The sequence below is a fragment of the Helianthus annuus genome, chromosome 3 (assembly GCF_002127325.2).
Source record: "Helianthus annuus cultivar XRQ/B chromosome 3, HanXRQr2.0-SUNRISE, whole genome shotgun sequence".
In the NCBI taxonomy this organism is placed as follows: Eukaryota; Viridiplantae; Streptophyta; class Magnoliopsida; order Asterales; family Asteraceae; genus Helianthus; species Helianthus annuus.
In genome coordinates, this window is record NC_035435.2 from 108,563,427 (window position 1) to 108,578,693 (window position 15,267).

The window sequence follows — 15,267 nt, forward strand, 5'->3', positions numbered from 1 at the left end:
TGACGAACCCGAGGCTTTGTAACAGTAGAATACGCTCACTAGAATATACGATATAAATTTCGCGAAGTTCCGTTTTAAAACGAGAAAGTTATGATCAAATTCGTATACGAGGGATTAAAAGCGTCAATTATAAAAGTTAAGGCTTTTCGGATAATAATTAAACTAACCGGGGACTTAACAATGCGGGTAAAAGTCACGAGGCCCTTAATTGTAATTAATCGAGGGCCAAATCGCAAAGTTACCCCTTCGAAACCGAAAGGTCAGGTTAATCATTACAAAAGATTTGAAAATCTTGGAATTTAACCCTCAGGCGGGCCGCGTTAAGGATATGGTTGAGCTAATGCGGGCCGCGCGCCAGTTGAAGATACGTTTACTGACTTTAGGATTCATGCGGCCCGCGTCCAAGTGGCCAGAATCCTAAAGCGGGCCGCGTACGAGTCCCAGATGCAGAATTCTTGGACAGATTCAATGTTTGAGCTTGTGAACGATCATTGAGGCATTAATTGAAGCATGGGCGCCCTCTACATGCCCCCTAGCACTTTAGGACACCTGCTGATCATCCATGAACCCTTGTAGGTTGAGTTGTAATGATCTTGAGCTAAGTTTTTCACTATAAAAGGCATGGTAGTGTTCTATTGTGAAACACACCTCAAACCTGCCTTCTGATCATTTCTGGAGCTCTCAAGTATTCTTCTAACATCCCTCGTCGTGCACCAAGCTTCTGTAAGTATGCCTACCCTTTTGTGTCTTAGTTTTTTCTTAGTTTAGCTTAAAAGTCAATCCGTCGTAATTAAGATTGACTTTGCGATAAATCACAAATGGTCCAGTGGTTTGTCGAATCAAAGATAGTTATATGTTGGTAATCATGTGGGCTTTAAACCCCTAAAAGGGCACCCTCTGATTCCCACTCTAACTAGTCCAAATGTCGAGTCAAACGTGCTTAGAAAAAGTCAACAGAAATGCCATTTTGCGATTTAATGCATAATCAGTAATGTAGATGATGTGTAACCTGTTTAAATACTCATAAAACATGATAATAAGTATATTAACTAGTCTAAGCTTGTTTGATCCGACCAATTACTGTTTTGACCCGGTTCGGAGCCGAAAGTCGCAAAGCTTTGACTTTTGCTTTGACTTCAGTTCTGACCCGTTAAAGTATGATTTAGATATGCCTTAGGACTCTCTTAGGACCAGGTTACATGATGATATAAACCTCTGTGACCGGTTCGTTGTTTGTCCGAGTCTTTTACACATTTCCGTTAAATGCTTAAAAGTTGACCGTAACGCCCTTTTTAATTTAAAACGAGAATTTCGGACACGTGAAAGGACCGTAACCTTGGTTACTGATTTCTAAGCATGTCCCTAAAATTTCACGTCAATCCGAGGTCCAGAATAGGAGTTATGCTAAATAGCGCAAATTACGGAAACTTTAGTAATTTAATAGCGCAATTAGCATAACGCCTATCTAAACCCGGATTTCGACACCAAACCTTTTACACACTGATGTAAAATAATATTTTGGGATTTTTAAAGATTTTTAATTATTTTAACCTGCTCATAACCTGCGGTTATGGCAACGGTTCGGTAAATACCGAATATACTCTTTTCGGCCATAACTTGAGTTCTACAAAGTCTTTTGACCCGATTCCAATTGCTACTGATTTTAAATAATAAATAAAGTATTTTGGACTTTATAAACTATTCGGGAAACTCAGATTTCCTGTAGAACTCAGAAACCTCTTTTATGATCTTTAAAAAGACGAAATACCCCTACGGGGAATAAAATGGATTTAAACTCGTTACGGGCATTATGGAAGGTATCCTACTGATACCACAACCTCTTTAAAGCATATTGACTTAGGAAACCTGTGTAGGACTCTTACGGTTACCCGTTACGCCTTTTGCGCGCACGGTTCGGCTTATGTAACTAGTTTACATAAACTAGCCGAAACGGGTCAAACCATATTGTTTTGACCCCAAAATCCAGAGTGTGGTTATTAAACCCATATAAAACAAGTATTCAAACTTGTTGGGTCCAAATCACATTCCATTCACGGTTTTTGCCTTTCACGCGATTAAACCGTAACTATCCTTTGAAACTGACCGGTCTAAGCTACGGCTAAATTAAAGACCCGTTAGGATTCTAATAGGTTATTTTTAAACCTTTGTTCCAGAATAGGAGACCAGTAAAAGCTATCTGCAATTTATTTCGATTAAGGATTTATACTTGCAAAGGTAAATACTTTTAACTTATTTTCCGTTATACGGGCTTGGGTTACGGTACATCGTATACCGCTTGATCGGGCATCAAATTCTCCACCGATTGAGTGGGTAATTGAATAAATTTGATCGGCTCGTTTAAACAGTCATGTTACTTAAAAGCCTTTGGGGGGTTAATGACCATGTCCCGGATATCCCTGGCATCATTTTACGAAATGGCCACAACCTAAGCGCGGAGTGTAGGCGTACACTCGTCAGTGCATAAATAGTCGCTGTGGTGTGTTTATTGATCTTTAACCCGGACTTGATCTGGGCTACTGAACGCATAAGGAACATGTAATTCGTTCACAAGATTATATATTTAAATAATTCTCCCAAGTTATAAAAGAGTTTGTGCCTTGTGCATTCAAATCAATTTTAATAAACATTTTTCAAAAGTGTCGGTTGAATGTATTTACCAGTGTAAACTGACGTATTTTCCCAAAAAGACTAAATGCAGGTACTATGCGTAATTGGCTGGATATTCTCCTTAGCATCATAAAGAGTCTCGCAAGCTTAAGATGCCTTCGTCTGTTGAACAAAACTTATATTTTTATTTGATCCCCTGTGGATACTTTTCGACTATTCGTAATACATTTGATATTACAAACAATGGTTAAAATATAATTAACTTTATGCTTCCGCTGTGCATTCATATATTGTGTGGTTTGACTATATTGTTGCCAACTACGTCACGGTAATCCCCCACCGGGCCCACCGGTGAGACACGTGGAAATCGGGGTGTGACAGTAGAAGGTCGGTTATAAGCTCCGATTCTATCGGTTTGTGTGTATTGAATGTAAAAGAGTTGAAAGAAAGTTGGAGAACCATCTTTCAATCCTTTTATTCATGGTTGTGTGTAGATTCGTGTGAAAATGTTGTTTATTCTTGTGGAAATCCTTCGGATCCGAGTTGTTCCTGGTGGAATGAGGCCAACAATTGAAGTTCATAAGAACTTCGTGATGACATCACCCTAGAACACCTCAAATCCATTGATTTCACGGTTAAAAGTTAAGATTTAGAAGAGAAAAATGATGAAGAAGTGCAAGTAGATCATAGAAGTACAAGATTTGAGTTGGAAACTTACAAGAATTGCGAGAAATCGAGTGAAAATGGCGAGAAGGCGTCTGGTCAAGCGAGAGCAGTCACATCAACTGTTGTCGATGTGACAAGTGGGGTATTAATAGGCAAGAGGAGGAGAAAGGCGGTGCAGTGAATCAGATCGGATGGCCTGTTTGATCGGATGGCCTGTCCGATCGGATGGCCATTCGATCGAAGTGCCATTCGATCAAGCGCCTCCGGCGGTTGAGTTTTGGCGTTCCGTTTCGATTGTTAAGCGTTGCGATAGTTTGGTTACACATTTTCATCCTTATTTTCGTACATTCATTATAATTAGTCACGTTGGGTCGTATATACATATCCATATTTCAAGTCCTGCGATAATCGAGTTACGCGTGCCTGCGAGTGCGTTTTTGAGTATTGAGTTGCATTGCGACACATCATGGCTATCAAGGAGGGTAGAATTGGTCCTCACTTGACATCTTCATGGTTGTCAGCAAGTACAATGTGATGTGATAGCGATAAAGTATGCGAAATCATGCAAAAACACTTCGATATAGCGATATATGCGATATAGGTACATTATGATCCGAATCTCTTGTGCTAGGCGTAACGAGTATAACGAGCAGTAACAACGCACGAACGTGCGGGTTGTTACAACTTTTACCCACATAAGTAGCTATATCAGCTTCCATCTTAGGCCACTCATACTAATCCTTCAAGTCTTGGTACCTCTTGCCGGATCCAGGATGGATCAAGTACCTGGACCTATGAGTCTTGCCCCCAAGTAAACATTCGTAAATATTCGCGAAACGCAACCTAAAGTCATTTCTGGAAGTGTATGGTCCTGTCTTCCTTAGGCAATACTGCACTTACATTCCATTTAATGCTTCAGCTTGAAAGTTCTCTGGTTTGAGCATCTCAGGCTCAGCTTCACGAATCCGAGTGAAAAGATTTGTCTGTATGGTCATTTCTAAGGCTCGCACCCTTAGAGGCTTTGCGTGTTCCTTGCGGCTCAAGGCGTCTGCTACAACGCTTGCCTTGTTTAGGGGATACTTAATCTCACAGTCGCAATCATCCAGTAGCTCACTCTATCTCGTTATCTTATCTTTAAGTCCTTTTGATCGACGGTGTGCTACAACCCTTGTGATTAGTAAAGATCGTGCAGCGTTTTTATACAGGTTATGACGCTAAATCTTCAATGCGCAATTATTGCACCCAGTTCAAGGTCTCTTCTCATGATCCTTTAATCAACGTGACGCGTATGCGATGACGTGGTCTCGTTGCATCAACACGCAATCGAGACTTTGTTGAGAAGCGTCACAAGAGCCGCAACCCTATTGGTTTTGTTAGGTGTTAGAGTTGTTAGTGGTTGAGCAGTCATTGAAAGGTTTTCTAGGGGTAGTCTAATACAGCCTACAATCCCCAAAAATTTTTAGTTGTGTCTCAGTGACTCCTTAGTTCTTGATTGCAGGTTCGACATGAATCTCATTCCTATCCACCACGTATCCTAAGAATCTTTCCTTGCGAATCCAAAGTTTGCGCTTCGACAGCCTAGCACATATTTGTTCCTTCTCTAAGAGTCCCGAGATGAACTGCAGATGTTGCTCATGACCTTCCTTGATCCTTGAGCACATAAGAATGTAGTTAATAAATATAATCATGACTTTATCCAGGTATGGCTTACATACCTGATTCATGAGGTTCACGAACACTGCTGGTGCATGTGTTAAGCCTAACGGCACGACAAGGAACTCGTAATGCTTCAAGCGAGTTCTAAAGGTCGTTTTAGGGATATTTTCTTCTTGTATTCGCAGTTGAGGACATCTTGACCTTATGTCGATCTTTGAGTAGTAACTAGAACCTTACGTTTGGTTCAATCATGTCATCAATCCTTGGCAAAGAATACTGGTCCCTGATGTCCAATTCTTTGAAGTTGATGCAAAATGGAAACTGTCAACTTTCTTCTCGTGTCCTTAACTAAGGACATCATGTCCTTAATTCCATCTTGGAATAGTAGCTGGGACCTTGTAGTTGGTCGACAAGTCATCAATTCTTGGTAAGGGGGTACCAATTCTTGATGGTTAGTCGTCTATCTCCATGTAACCTATGCGTAACACTTTCTCCACATTAATTCTTCTGAGTTCCTCTCAGATTAGACTGTGTATGAGTGTAAAAACTGTTGTCCTTTTTCCTAACGAATAACACTGGGGCTTCCCAGGGTGAGAAACTCGGCCTGGTAGATTTCCTCTACCTAGCAGATCCTGCAGTTGCATCGGAGGCTCCTGTATCTCGGACAAACTAGTCGTTAAGGCGTCATCTGCTACTGGTGCCGTTCCTGGCACGAGGTTTATCCTAAACTCCTCTTGTCATTATGGGGGTATCCTGGCAAGTCTTCAGGAGAGGCTTCTAGAAATTCCTCCACCACGGGGTTGTCTTCTAGCTCTAGCTCCTTGGGCTCCTTATCGGAAACATGAGCTAGGAAGGCTATGCAGTCTACTCGGAGGCGCTTCTGTGTCTCTTCGACCAATGTGAGATTTCGCAGACCTACGGTCTTATGGGGCCTAGTACCCTTGCACCTATTGCAAGAAGGTTGTGTACTATAAGTGTTTCATCATTCGCAAGAAGGATGCAACTGATTTTCCTTATAACGCACGACTTCAGCTCTATACTTGGATATCCAATCCATGCTGGCTACCATATCATGACTTCCCAAGTCAATGGTAATAGAAAGTTCCGGCCTTCTGAGTTCCCAAAATATAATCCTTAATCGCCTCGTCTGCTTAAACTAACCTTCTATATGCCAATTCTAAAGAATACGGGACGTCTATTCTACTCGAAACTAGGCCAAGCAGTTTCTTAAGTTCTAAACATACAAGGTTAAAGTTGGTGGCAGTATTAATAAAAAATAGATGCATAAGGTTGGTTAATAGGGAACGTACCCGTAACCGCATCTGGATCTTGGCGCACCTCACGAGCTCCGATCGTGAAGACCCTTCCTCGCTAGGTTCTTTCTAGGGCAATCTTTCCTAAAGTGCCCTGCTCCACCACATCTGTAGCAACCTGGTACTCTACCATTATCTCTTCCGTCTGGATCCTTCGCCCAACAGGCATCCTTGCTGTGCCCTTCTTTTCCACACTTCCCGCACTTTGGCCTCAGACTTTGACCTTCATGGTAAAAATTGCATTCCTCGCATCTCGGCTTATTCCCCAAGTATACCTTACCACCGGTCTTATTAGTGGCTCCATAAGCCTTCCTGCCACGGGGCGAGTTCACTTCCCTTCTTTTGTTTGCTTTAGAGCTTCCATAGTTGACTTGGGTGCCTATCTTTAGGTTCGAAGACTTCCTTTTCTTATTGCCTGAAGACTCCACATATGTCTCCTTCTTGTTTGTCTCAGATTCCGAAAACTTTCCCGTACGTAGAGCTTCTTCAGTAAGTGTGACACTTAAATCGATAGCCTCTGTGATGGTTGGAGGCTTCGAGGTAGTAACCATGCTCATGATTTGCGGTGCAAGTCCATAAATGAGTCGCTCAATCCTCTTGAATTCCGACTTGACTAAGTAGGGAACGACCCTAGACAAGTCATGAAAGCATTGGACGTACTCAGCGATCTTCGGCCCGTCCATTTTTAAATTCCAGAACTCAGTCTCAAGCTTCTGGATATCGGCCCTAGAACAGTATTTCTTCTCCATCATTTCCTTGAGCTCGTCCCAGCTTAGTGCATAAGCAGCATCTTCACCAAGGGTCTGAACCCGAAGGTTCCACCAGGAGAGTGCGCCATCCAAAAACAACCCTCAGATAAAGGTAACACTCCGCTGGGGCGAACAGTTACTCATTCTCAGAACAGAGTCAGTCTTTTCTGCCCAATGAACAAATGCAACGGCACCTCCTGTGCTGTCAAAGTTCAATGGCTTGCAGTTTAGTAACTGTTTTTAAGTGCAGCCAGTTGGAGGGTGACTTCCAGAAGTACCACTGCTGCATTCAGAGCGGAGGGCTTCATGCTGCGCTATAGCTTGGGAAATGCGCTTATTGAGTGTGGCCTCCGTTAACGTAATGGTGTCCGTGTCACGTTTGGGCGGCATTTCCATCTGTCAAAAGGGTAGGGAGTAGGTTAGACAACATTCCATAATTGCCTATGAGGTACATATTACCACCAGCAAACATGTAATCACCCAATATCACATGCATATATATAACAATGTATAAGTAAGGAAGCAACCACTGGGCTCTCATATAGGCTTGGCAACTTGACTTACTGTTTGTAATGGGAAAAGTAAAATGAACTCGAGGCTACATCACCTCGGTCATACAAGTTTCATAATATGAAGTGGTAGTTATTTTCCTTCTGCATTGGTTTTCTTTTAGCTTCACAACGACGGATATGCTTTCCAATGGGTGGGGTTTGTGCATATAGAGGTGATAGAGAGTGTAACGTCACCGAATCTTTCCCGCGTCTTACCCATCTTCACTTGCTTAGAAACTGATTCCCATCGGCTCGTAGACGGGTAGAAGTGTCAGACACAAAGTAGGCAAAGACAGGTTTCCTACTTTATAAAGTGCTAAAACAATGGTCTAGATGTTGTTCTACCAGATGAAGGTGTGAACACCTATAGGTTATTTTTGGAGGGATGGTGATCATTAGCCTGACCCGCAGAGTCCACCAGGATTCCATGCACAACAAGTCGTTATTATGTGGGCCCCCGTAATAATAAATTGTCTTGCACAGTTACCCCAATTTTCCCTCGTCCAAGCAGATGATCAACCAAGGAGGGGATACTACTGTCCTTATACCTCTGACATGGAAAGGACCATTGCGGTGGTCAGTACGCTAACATTCGTTATCGTTACGTGCGAATAGGCACGATGATTAAACGAAATAGGAATAGGGAGAATTCCTAATAGTTGGAGGGGCACCTTTAAGATGAATACTTCATCTTCCTTGTCTGGTCAAGTGTGTCGTCAATCTTGCTCTGCAAAAGCCACAGGGACCTCGTCCTGCTGCAACTTACTCAACGAAGACAGACTCGACACCCTTGAACTTGACTCAACAAATCACAGACACCAGCTGAGACCCGACACTACTCGACACACCACAACTATACTGACCCGACAAGACGCACATGACCCGCAGGTCGACACAACTTAGACTCGACAGCAACCAGACTTGTCAATACGATGTGATACAGACTCGAGCAACTCTAAACATCATACAAACAAGAAATTAAGCAAGAAACATACCTGAATCACTGATTTCGTGCAAGAAAAAAACTTGAAATTTTCGAGTTGAGAAAGTCCCGAACCAAAACGCTGTGGCGACCGGATGTTGATAAGGTGATGGGGGTTTGGTTCAGGTTGAGATTCCGATCACGGGGGTGGTCGGATTATGGAGAATGGCGGCGGAGGAACGGTGTCGGCGGACGAGAATGAGTGGGTGATCGGAGATTGGTAGTGTGTCGGCGAAGATGAAGAGGGTAGAGGTCGGCGACGGTGTGGTGTCGGCGGCGGAGGATGAGGGCGGTAGGGGTGTTGGCGGTGGAGGATGAGTGGGTGGTCGACGATGAGGAAGTAGAAGGAGAAAGGGTTTGGGTCGTTTGGGGATAACAGGGTAGGAGAAAGTGATAATTGATGATAAGGTTTAAATGGTTTAGGGTTCAAAACATTTGAGAGGGTTCAAAAGGGGTTTTGTAAAGGGTTTGAGAGGGTTCAGAGGCATTTGAAAGGGTTCAGAAGGGGTTTTGTGACCCTAGATGGTGGTGCTACACCACGAGGTGATGCGTAAGGTGGTGGCGTAGCGCGAGAGTCAATTTTCAACAGAAGGTTGCGTGAAAAATTGAGTTTTGTGCCTTAGAATTTTTTCTAACTCTTTCCCAACCTTCCCCAAACCATCCCAAAATTTTTCTAAGTATAGGACTTACCTGGAATGACTTTTTCTTCGCGTTTTCAGCTCCTCAAAGGAACGTTTCCTGCAAATTTTCTCAAAACCACAAAACAAAAACACGAAAAAAAACTACTAAAACTACGAAAAATAACAAAATTCACAACCGGTACATACTCTACAAACGAAGCTTTTTGCACTCACTGCTCGGTGAAGGTGGGCGGGTCCTCTAGAGGAATTTCTTCCTCTTCGGTGGTATCAATGGGACCTCCCAAGTAATGTTTCAATCTATGACCGTTTACCTTCCATACTCCTTTGTCAACTTCGTCGTATAACTCGACCGTGCCGTATGGAAACACTTCTTTCACCACATACGGTCCACTCCATCTCGATTTTAGCTTCCCTGCTATCAATTTCAATCTCGAGTTGAATAGAAGTACCTTATCACCTACCTTAAACTCTTTCAAGCCTCGCAACCTCCTATCATGCAACGCCTTAGTTTTTTCCTTGATACTCCAAGATCGTTCATAGGCGGGATCCCTCAAGGCTTCCAACTCATGAATCTGGAAAAATCTCCTTCTAGCGGCCTCGGTAAGGTCAAGATTAACGGTTTTCAATGCCCACAAAGCTCTATGCTCTAACTCTACTGGAAGATGGCAAGCTTTGCCATACATAATCATAAAGGGTGTCGTTCCTAACGGTGTCCTATAGGCGGTACGGAATGCCCACAAAGCTCTATGCTCTAACTCTACTTTTTCCTATCGTTTTCTCTATGATTCTTTTCACCCCTCGGTTAGCATTTTCTACTTGGCCACTAGTTTGCGGGTAGTACGCGGTGGAAAGACGATGAGTGACACCGTAGCGTGCAAGTGCTTTTTCCATGGCGGAATTGCAAAAATGCGTGCCACAGTCACTTATGATAGCTTTAGGGACTCCGAAACGCGTGAATAGCTTTTTAAGGAATCTCACCACCACTCGGGCGTCATTAGTGGGTAAAGCTTGAGCTTCAACCCACTTTGAAACGTAATCAATGGCCACGAGGATGTACCTATTCCCACTTGAAGATGGGAAGGGTCCCATGAAGTCAATGCCCCACACGTCAAAAATTTCAAGAACTTGGATGGGATTTTGAGGCATTTCATCCTTGGATGAGATGTTGCCGGTACGTTGGCAACGGTCACATGTCCTAACAAACTCTACGGCATCCTTCACTACCGTTGGCCAATAAAAACCACTATCAAATACCTTTTGTGCTGTCACATTTGCTCCGTGATGGCCTCCCGTTAAATACTCGTGCACATGTCTAAGGATGTCTAACCCATCCTCCTTTGAAACACATCTCCTAAGCACTCTATCGCCACCTATCCTAAATAGGTATGGGTCGTCCCAAATATACTTCCTAGCCTCCCTAAGAAGCTTTTTCTTTTGTTGGTAGGACATACCCCTCACAAGATCTTCGGTCGCTAAATAGTTTGCCAAATCCGAGAACCATGGCAAACCTTCTACCTCGGCACTAACAAAATCTATTGTTTCACGAGGGAAGGTGTCTCCTATGGAATCCTCACGAACTTCCTCTCTCTTTGGATCCTCTAAACGTGACAAGTGGTCGGCTGCCACGTTTTCCGCTCCCTTTTTATCCTTAATTTCTATATCGAATTCGGAGAGCAAATGAATCCATCTAATGAGACGCGGCTTCGTGTCTTTCTTTTGGAACAGAAATCGCAAAGCGGCGTGGTCGGTGAACACGGTGGTTTTGGAAAGCACGAGATAGGAGCGAAACTTATCAAACGCAAACACTACGACTAAGAGTTCTTTTTCTGTGGTGGTATAGTTCTCTTGAGCATCATTTAGAGTTTTGCTCGCGTAGTAGATTGGATGAAAGTGTTTATCGGATCTTTGACCTAGGACCGCACCTACGGCATAATCGCTTGTATCGCACATGAGCTCGAAAGGCAAGCTCCAATCGGGCGAAACAAGTATCGGGGCGCTAACGAGTTTCTCTTTTAAAAAGTCAAACGCCTTGATGCACTCCTCGTCGAAGACGAAAGGTACATCCTTCTCTAAAAGTCGGGTCATGGGGCGTGTGATTTTGGAAAAATCCTTTATGAAACGCCTATAAAAGCCCGCATGACCTAGGAAGTTCCTAACATACTTGACACTAGTAGGTGGAGGCAATCTACATATGGTATCTATCTTGGCCCTATCCACCTCTATACCATCTCTCAACACCTTGTGCCCTAAAACTATCCCCTCCGTCACCATAAAGTGACACTTCTCCCAATTAAACATAAGATTTGTCTCTATGCACCTCTTAAGCATCCTATCAAGATTTAGAAGACATTGTTCGAAAGTGGTGCCATAAACAGAGAAGTCATCCATGAAAACCGCCATGGAAGTCTCAAGCATGTCTTGGAATATGGCAACCATGCATCTTTGGAAAGTGGCCAGAGCGTTGCATAACCCGAAAGGCATGCGGCGATACGCATAAGTGCCGTAAGGGCATGTGAATGTCGTTTTATCTTGATCCTCCGGGGCGATGGGGATCTGAAAATAAACCGAAAACCCATCGAGAAAACAATAAAATTGTTGACCCACTAGACACTCCAACATTTGGTCAATGAATGGTAAGGGGAAGTGGTCTTTCCGGGTGGCGTCGTTTAACTTTCGGTAGTCTATGCACACAGCCAACCGGTAACGGTACGGGAAGGGATTAACTCGTTCTTTTCGTTCATGATCACCGTCATCCCACCCTTCTTTGGGACGACTTGGGTCGGGCTAACCCATGGTGAATCAGAAATGGGGTAAATCACCCCGGCATCTAACAGCTTAAGCACTTCCTTCTTAACAACCTCTTGCATGTTCGGATTTAGGCGCCGTTGAGGTTGCACCACCGGCTTATAGTCATCTTCCATGAGTATCCGGTGCGTACAATAGGCGGGGCTTATGCCCTTGATATCCGAAAGACGCCATGCAATGGCTTCCCTATTTTCTCTCAACACCTCTAACAACCTACCCTTCTCTCCCTCCTCTAACTTAGATGAAATAATGATGGGAAACTCGGAACCCTCACCTAAGAAAGCATATTCTAAATGGGACGGGAGAACTTTGAGTTCTAATGGGGTGGGCTTCTCTATTGGTGTACTCTCACTCTCACTTTTGATCTCACTCAATTCTAGCACTTCGGGGACCCACTCGTTCTCTTCTACCTCCTCACTCTCACTCACAACCTCCTCTACCTTCTCAACTACCTCATCTATCATACTCTCAACTAGGTCGGCTCCACTAATATAGTCAAAGCAATGGTCAACACAAGATAAGAAAGACTCTATGAAATAGACCGAATGACATGGACTACTAAGGTCATCGGAACCACTAGGGTGTTCCATGGAGCGTGTTATCTCGAAAGTGACTCTCTCCTCACCGACTTGATGTGTGATTTTCCCGTCAAAGACGTCGATGATGGCCTTGGCGGTACACAAGAACGGGCGTCCTAGAATGATAGGAACCTTCTCGTCGGCTTCCATATCGAGAACGACAAAGTCTACGGGAAAGACAAATTTATCCACTTTGACTAGAAGGTTTTCAATTATACCACGTGGATACTTAACGGATCTATCGGCTAGAGACAAAGACATGCGTGTAGGGGACAACTCTCCTAGACCTAACCTCTCATACATGGAATATGGCATCAGGTTTATACTCGCTCCTAGATCGGCTAGGGCCCTACACTCGGTATCACTCCCAAACAAGCACGGGATGGTAAAAAGGCCCGGATCCGTTAATTTTTCCGATACCTTGTTCAACACTACGGCGGAACATTCTCCACTAAGAGGGATGTTAGAAACCTCTCCTAACCTATCCTTACGTTTTAGAAGATCTTTTAAAAATTTTGCATATTTCGGCATTGATTGAAGGGCTTCTATAAAAGGAAGGTTGATTCTAAGTTGGTTAAAAATCTCTAAGAATTTCCCGTACTCTTTGGAATAGGTTTGGTTTTTAAGGCGTGAAGGAAACGGAGCACGGGAAATATCAACATTGGGTGATGGAACAACTTGAATGGGCTTTTTTCCTACACTCTTCTCACTCGAAGGCCCCCCGGTGTGTGCGGTACTTGCTGGGATTAACCTAGGTTGCACTTTACCAGGCGCCTCCATTTCAATCTCCTCATTTACTGGGTCCTCATCTTCTATCTTAACACTCTCGGGTCTCACTATCTCTCCTAAGGTCCTACCACTACGGGTCGAAATTGCCTTCAAAGAGCCAGATGGGTTGGGCTTTGTGTTGCCCGAGAATTGACCGGGAGGTCGTTCTTGCAACTGGCGTGCAATGTCCCCAACTTGCCTCTGAAGGTCTAAGAAACTTAAATGATTATTCTTTAGGAGCGTAGCATGGTCCTCTAAACTACGTTGGGTAGCCTGATCCTTAACCAATAATTGGGCAAGAAGGTCCTCTATCCTAGACAAACTACCATTTGACCCCTCATTCTTAGGTTGAACCTCTTGGTTTGACCCCTCACCTCTGAACTGTGCACCTGAACCTGAACTAGCAAATTGACCTGTTTGACCCGACCCCCCAATAGAATAGAAACATGGCCCCCTGCTTTGATATTGACCTGATGGAAAGCCAGGGGTTACCTGAAGAGCGATAATTGTTAGCACGCCAATTAGAGTTACTATTGTTGAACGGGTTAGTTGGACCCCTATTTTGACCTGCTATATACTCGACCTGTTCTAGGGTAAGTGTTGGGCAATCTATGGTGTCATGTCCACCTCTACATACTTCGCACCTATCGACCTTCTTCTTAATTTCTAGCAACTCTTTGGTGATATAATCAAGCTGAGATACTACCTTTGAGTCTGAAACGACTTAGTTCACTCCTCGAGAAGATGAGGAAGTAATCACAGGATTGGAATTCCTACCGGTAGCACTATGATCTATATCAGCATGAGCGAAGCTCTCAAAGAGGTCATTACAGTCAGCCACAGTTTTCTTTCCCATTAGGTGGCCTCCTGCGGATGTGTCGAATTGGGCCTTACACTCAGGGGTAAGACCATTATAAAATTTTTCTACTAAGGCCCAATCCGACAGTCCATGTTGGGAGCAACGCGAGACTAAAGTTTGAAACCTCTCCCAAGCAAAGTGATATGGTTCGTCAGGCTCCATTCTGAAGGAATGAATCTGATCTCGAAGGTGAGAGGCCTTCGCAGGTGGAAAATACTTAGCAAGGAAGGCATCCCTAAGTCCAGCCCAAGTAGTGTAAGTACCTGCTGGCTGCGAATCAAGCCATGTGGCTGCGCGGCCAGCAAGTGAAAAGGGAAAGACTTGGAGAAAGCGGGCATCAAGATTAACACCTTCGATGCCGAAGGTGCTACACAGACGGGTGAGGCGATTGATATGTGCTTGCGTGTCTTCATCATCACGACCATGAAACTGACAAGAGTTATTAATGGCAGTCATGATGTATGAAGGAATTTGCCAAGACTTATCATTGGTGATTTCAGGAAGGGTGATGGGTGAGTTTGCGGTAAAACCCGTGGTGGAACGCTGGTGGACAGTTTGGTTATTGGCCATTTGGTGAACTGGTGGTGGACTAGGGTGACGGGAAGGTGGTGGGGAATTGTGGGGGTGATGACTTCGGGGTGAAGTCGTAGTTCGGTGGTTTAGAGTGTAGTGTAGAGTCAGAAGGGGCTGAAGATGAAGTTGAGGATTTTTTTACCTGGATACTGGGTGTGGAGAAGGAAGACTTGTCAATCGGTGGCTTTACTGGTCCCTGCGAACGTGTATGGGGCATGAACTACAAAACCGAAGACAAACAAGTAAGACAACTCCAACAAAAGACTCTAAAAATAAGAAAAATATGAAAAAGACACTAAAATTACTTGGACTCCTACGACTCACAAACATACAAAAAGCACGTAACGAAATCAGTTGAAATCCAAACAAAGCAGTTAACGCAATTGCCAAGAGTCCCCGGCAACGGCGCCAAAAACTTGATGTGGAAAAAGTAGTTCAACTAAATAAACTAAAATTACCCTCAATTAAGACTCAAGTAATAAAAATCTAGACTCTCTA

General features: G+C 43.8%; 2 protein-coding genes across 2 annotated transcripts; both read right to left on the bottom strand.

The window, feature by feature from the left end:
• Positions 1–9,395: 9,395 nt before the first annotated feature.
• Positions 9,396–9,869, bottom strand: LOC110931959. Its single transcript, XM_022175327.1, has one exon. It carries the CDS (start codon positions 9,867–9,869, stop codon positions 9,396–9,398), a length of 474 nt encoding a protein of 157 aa, XP_022031019.1.
• Positions 9,870–9,930: 61 nt separating this feature from the next.
• Positions 9,931–12,872, bottom strand: LOC118490464. Its single transcript, XM_035988119.1, has 4 exons — positions 12,520–12,872; positions 12,209–12,477; positions 10,391–10,841; positions 9,931–10,252 (listed from the first exon to the last, which is right to left on the bottom strand). Exons 1-4 carry the CDS (start codon positions 12,870–12,872, stop codon positions 9,931–9,933), a joined length of 1,395 nt encoding a protein of 464 aa, XP_035844012.1.
• Positions 12,873–15,267: the final 2,395 nt, after the last annotated feature.

Coding starts and splice junctions, on each gene's coding strand:
- LOC110931959 (XM_022175327.1), bottom strand. CDS start 9,869: ATGTATGGCAAAGCTTGCCATCTTCCAGTAGAGTTAGAGCATAGAGCT.
- LOC118490464 (XM_035988119.1), bottom strand. CDS start 12,872: ATGTATGAGAGGTTAGGTCTAGGAGAGTTGTCCCCTACACGCATGTCT. Junction 12,478..12,519: donor CATTCGGTCTATTTCATAGA/GTCTTTCTTATC, acceptor TGACTATATTAG/TGGAGCCGACCTAGTTGAGA. Junction 10,253..10,390: donor GTAGTGAAGGATGCCGTAGA/GTTTGTTAGGAC, acceptor CCCATCTTCAAG/TGGGAATAGGTACATCCTCG.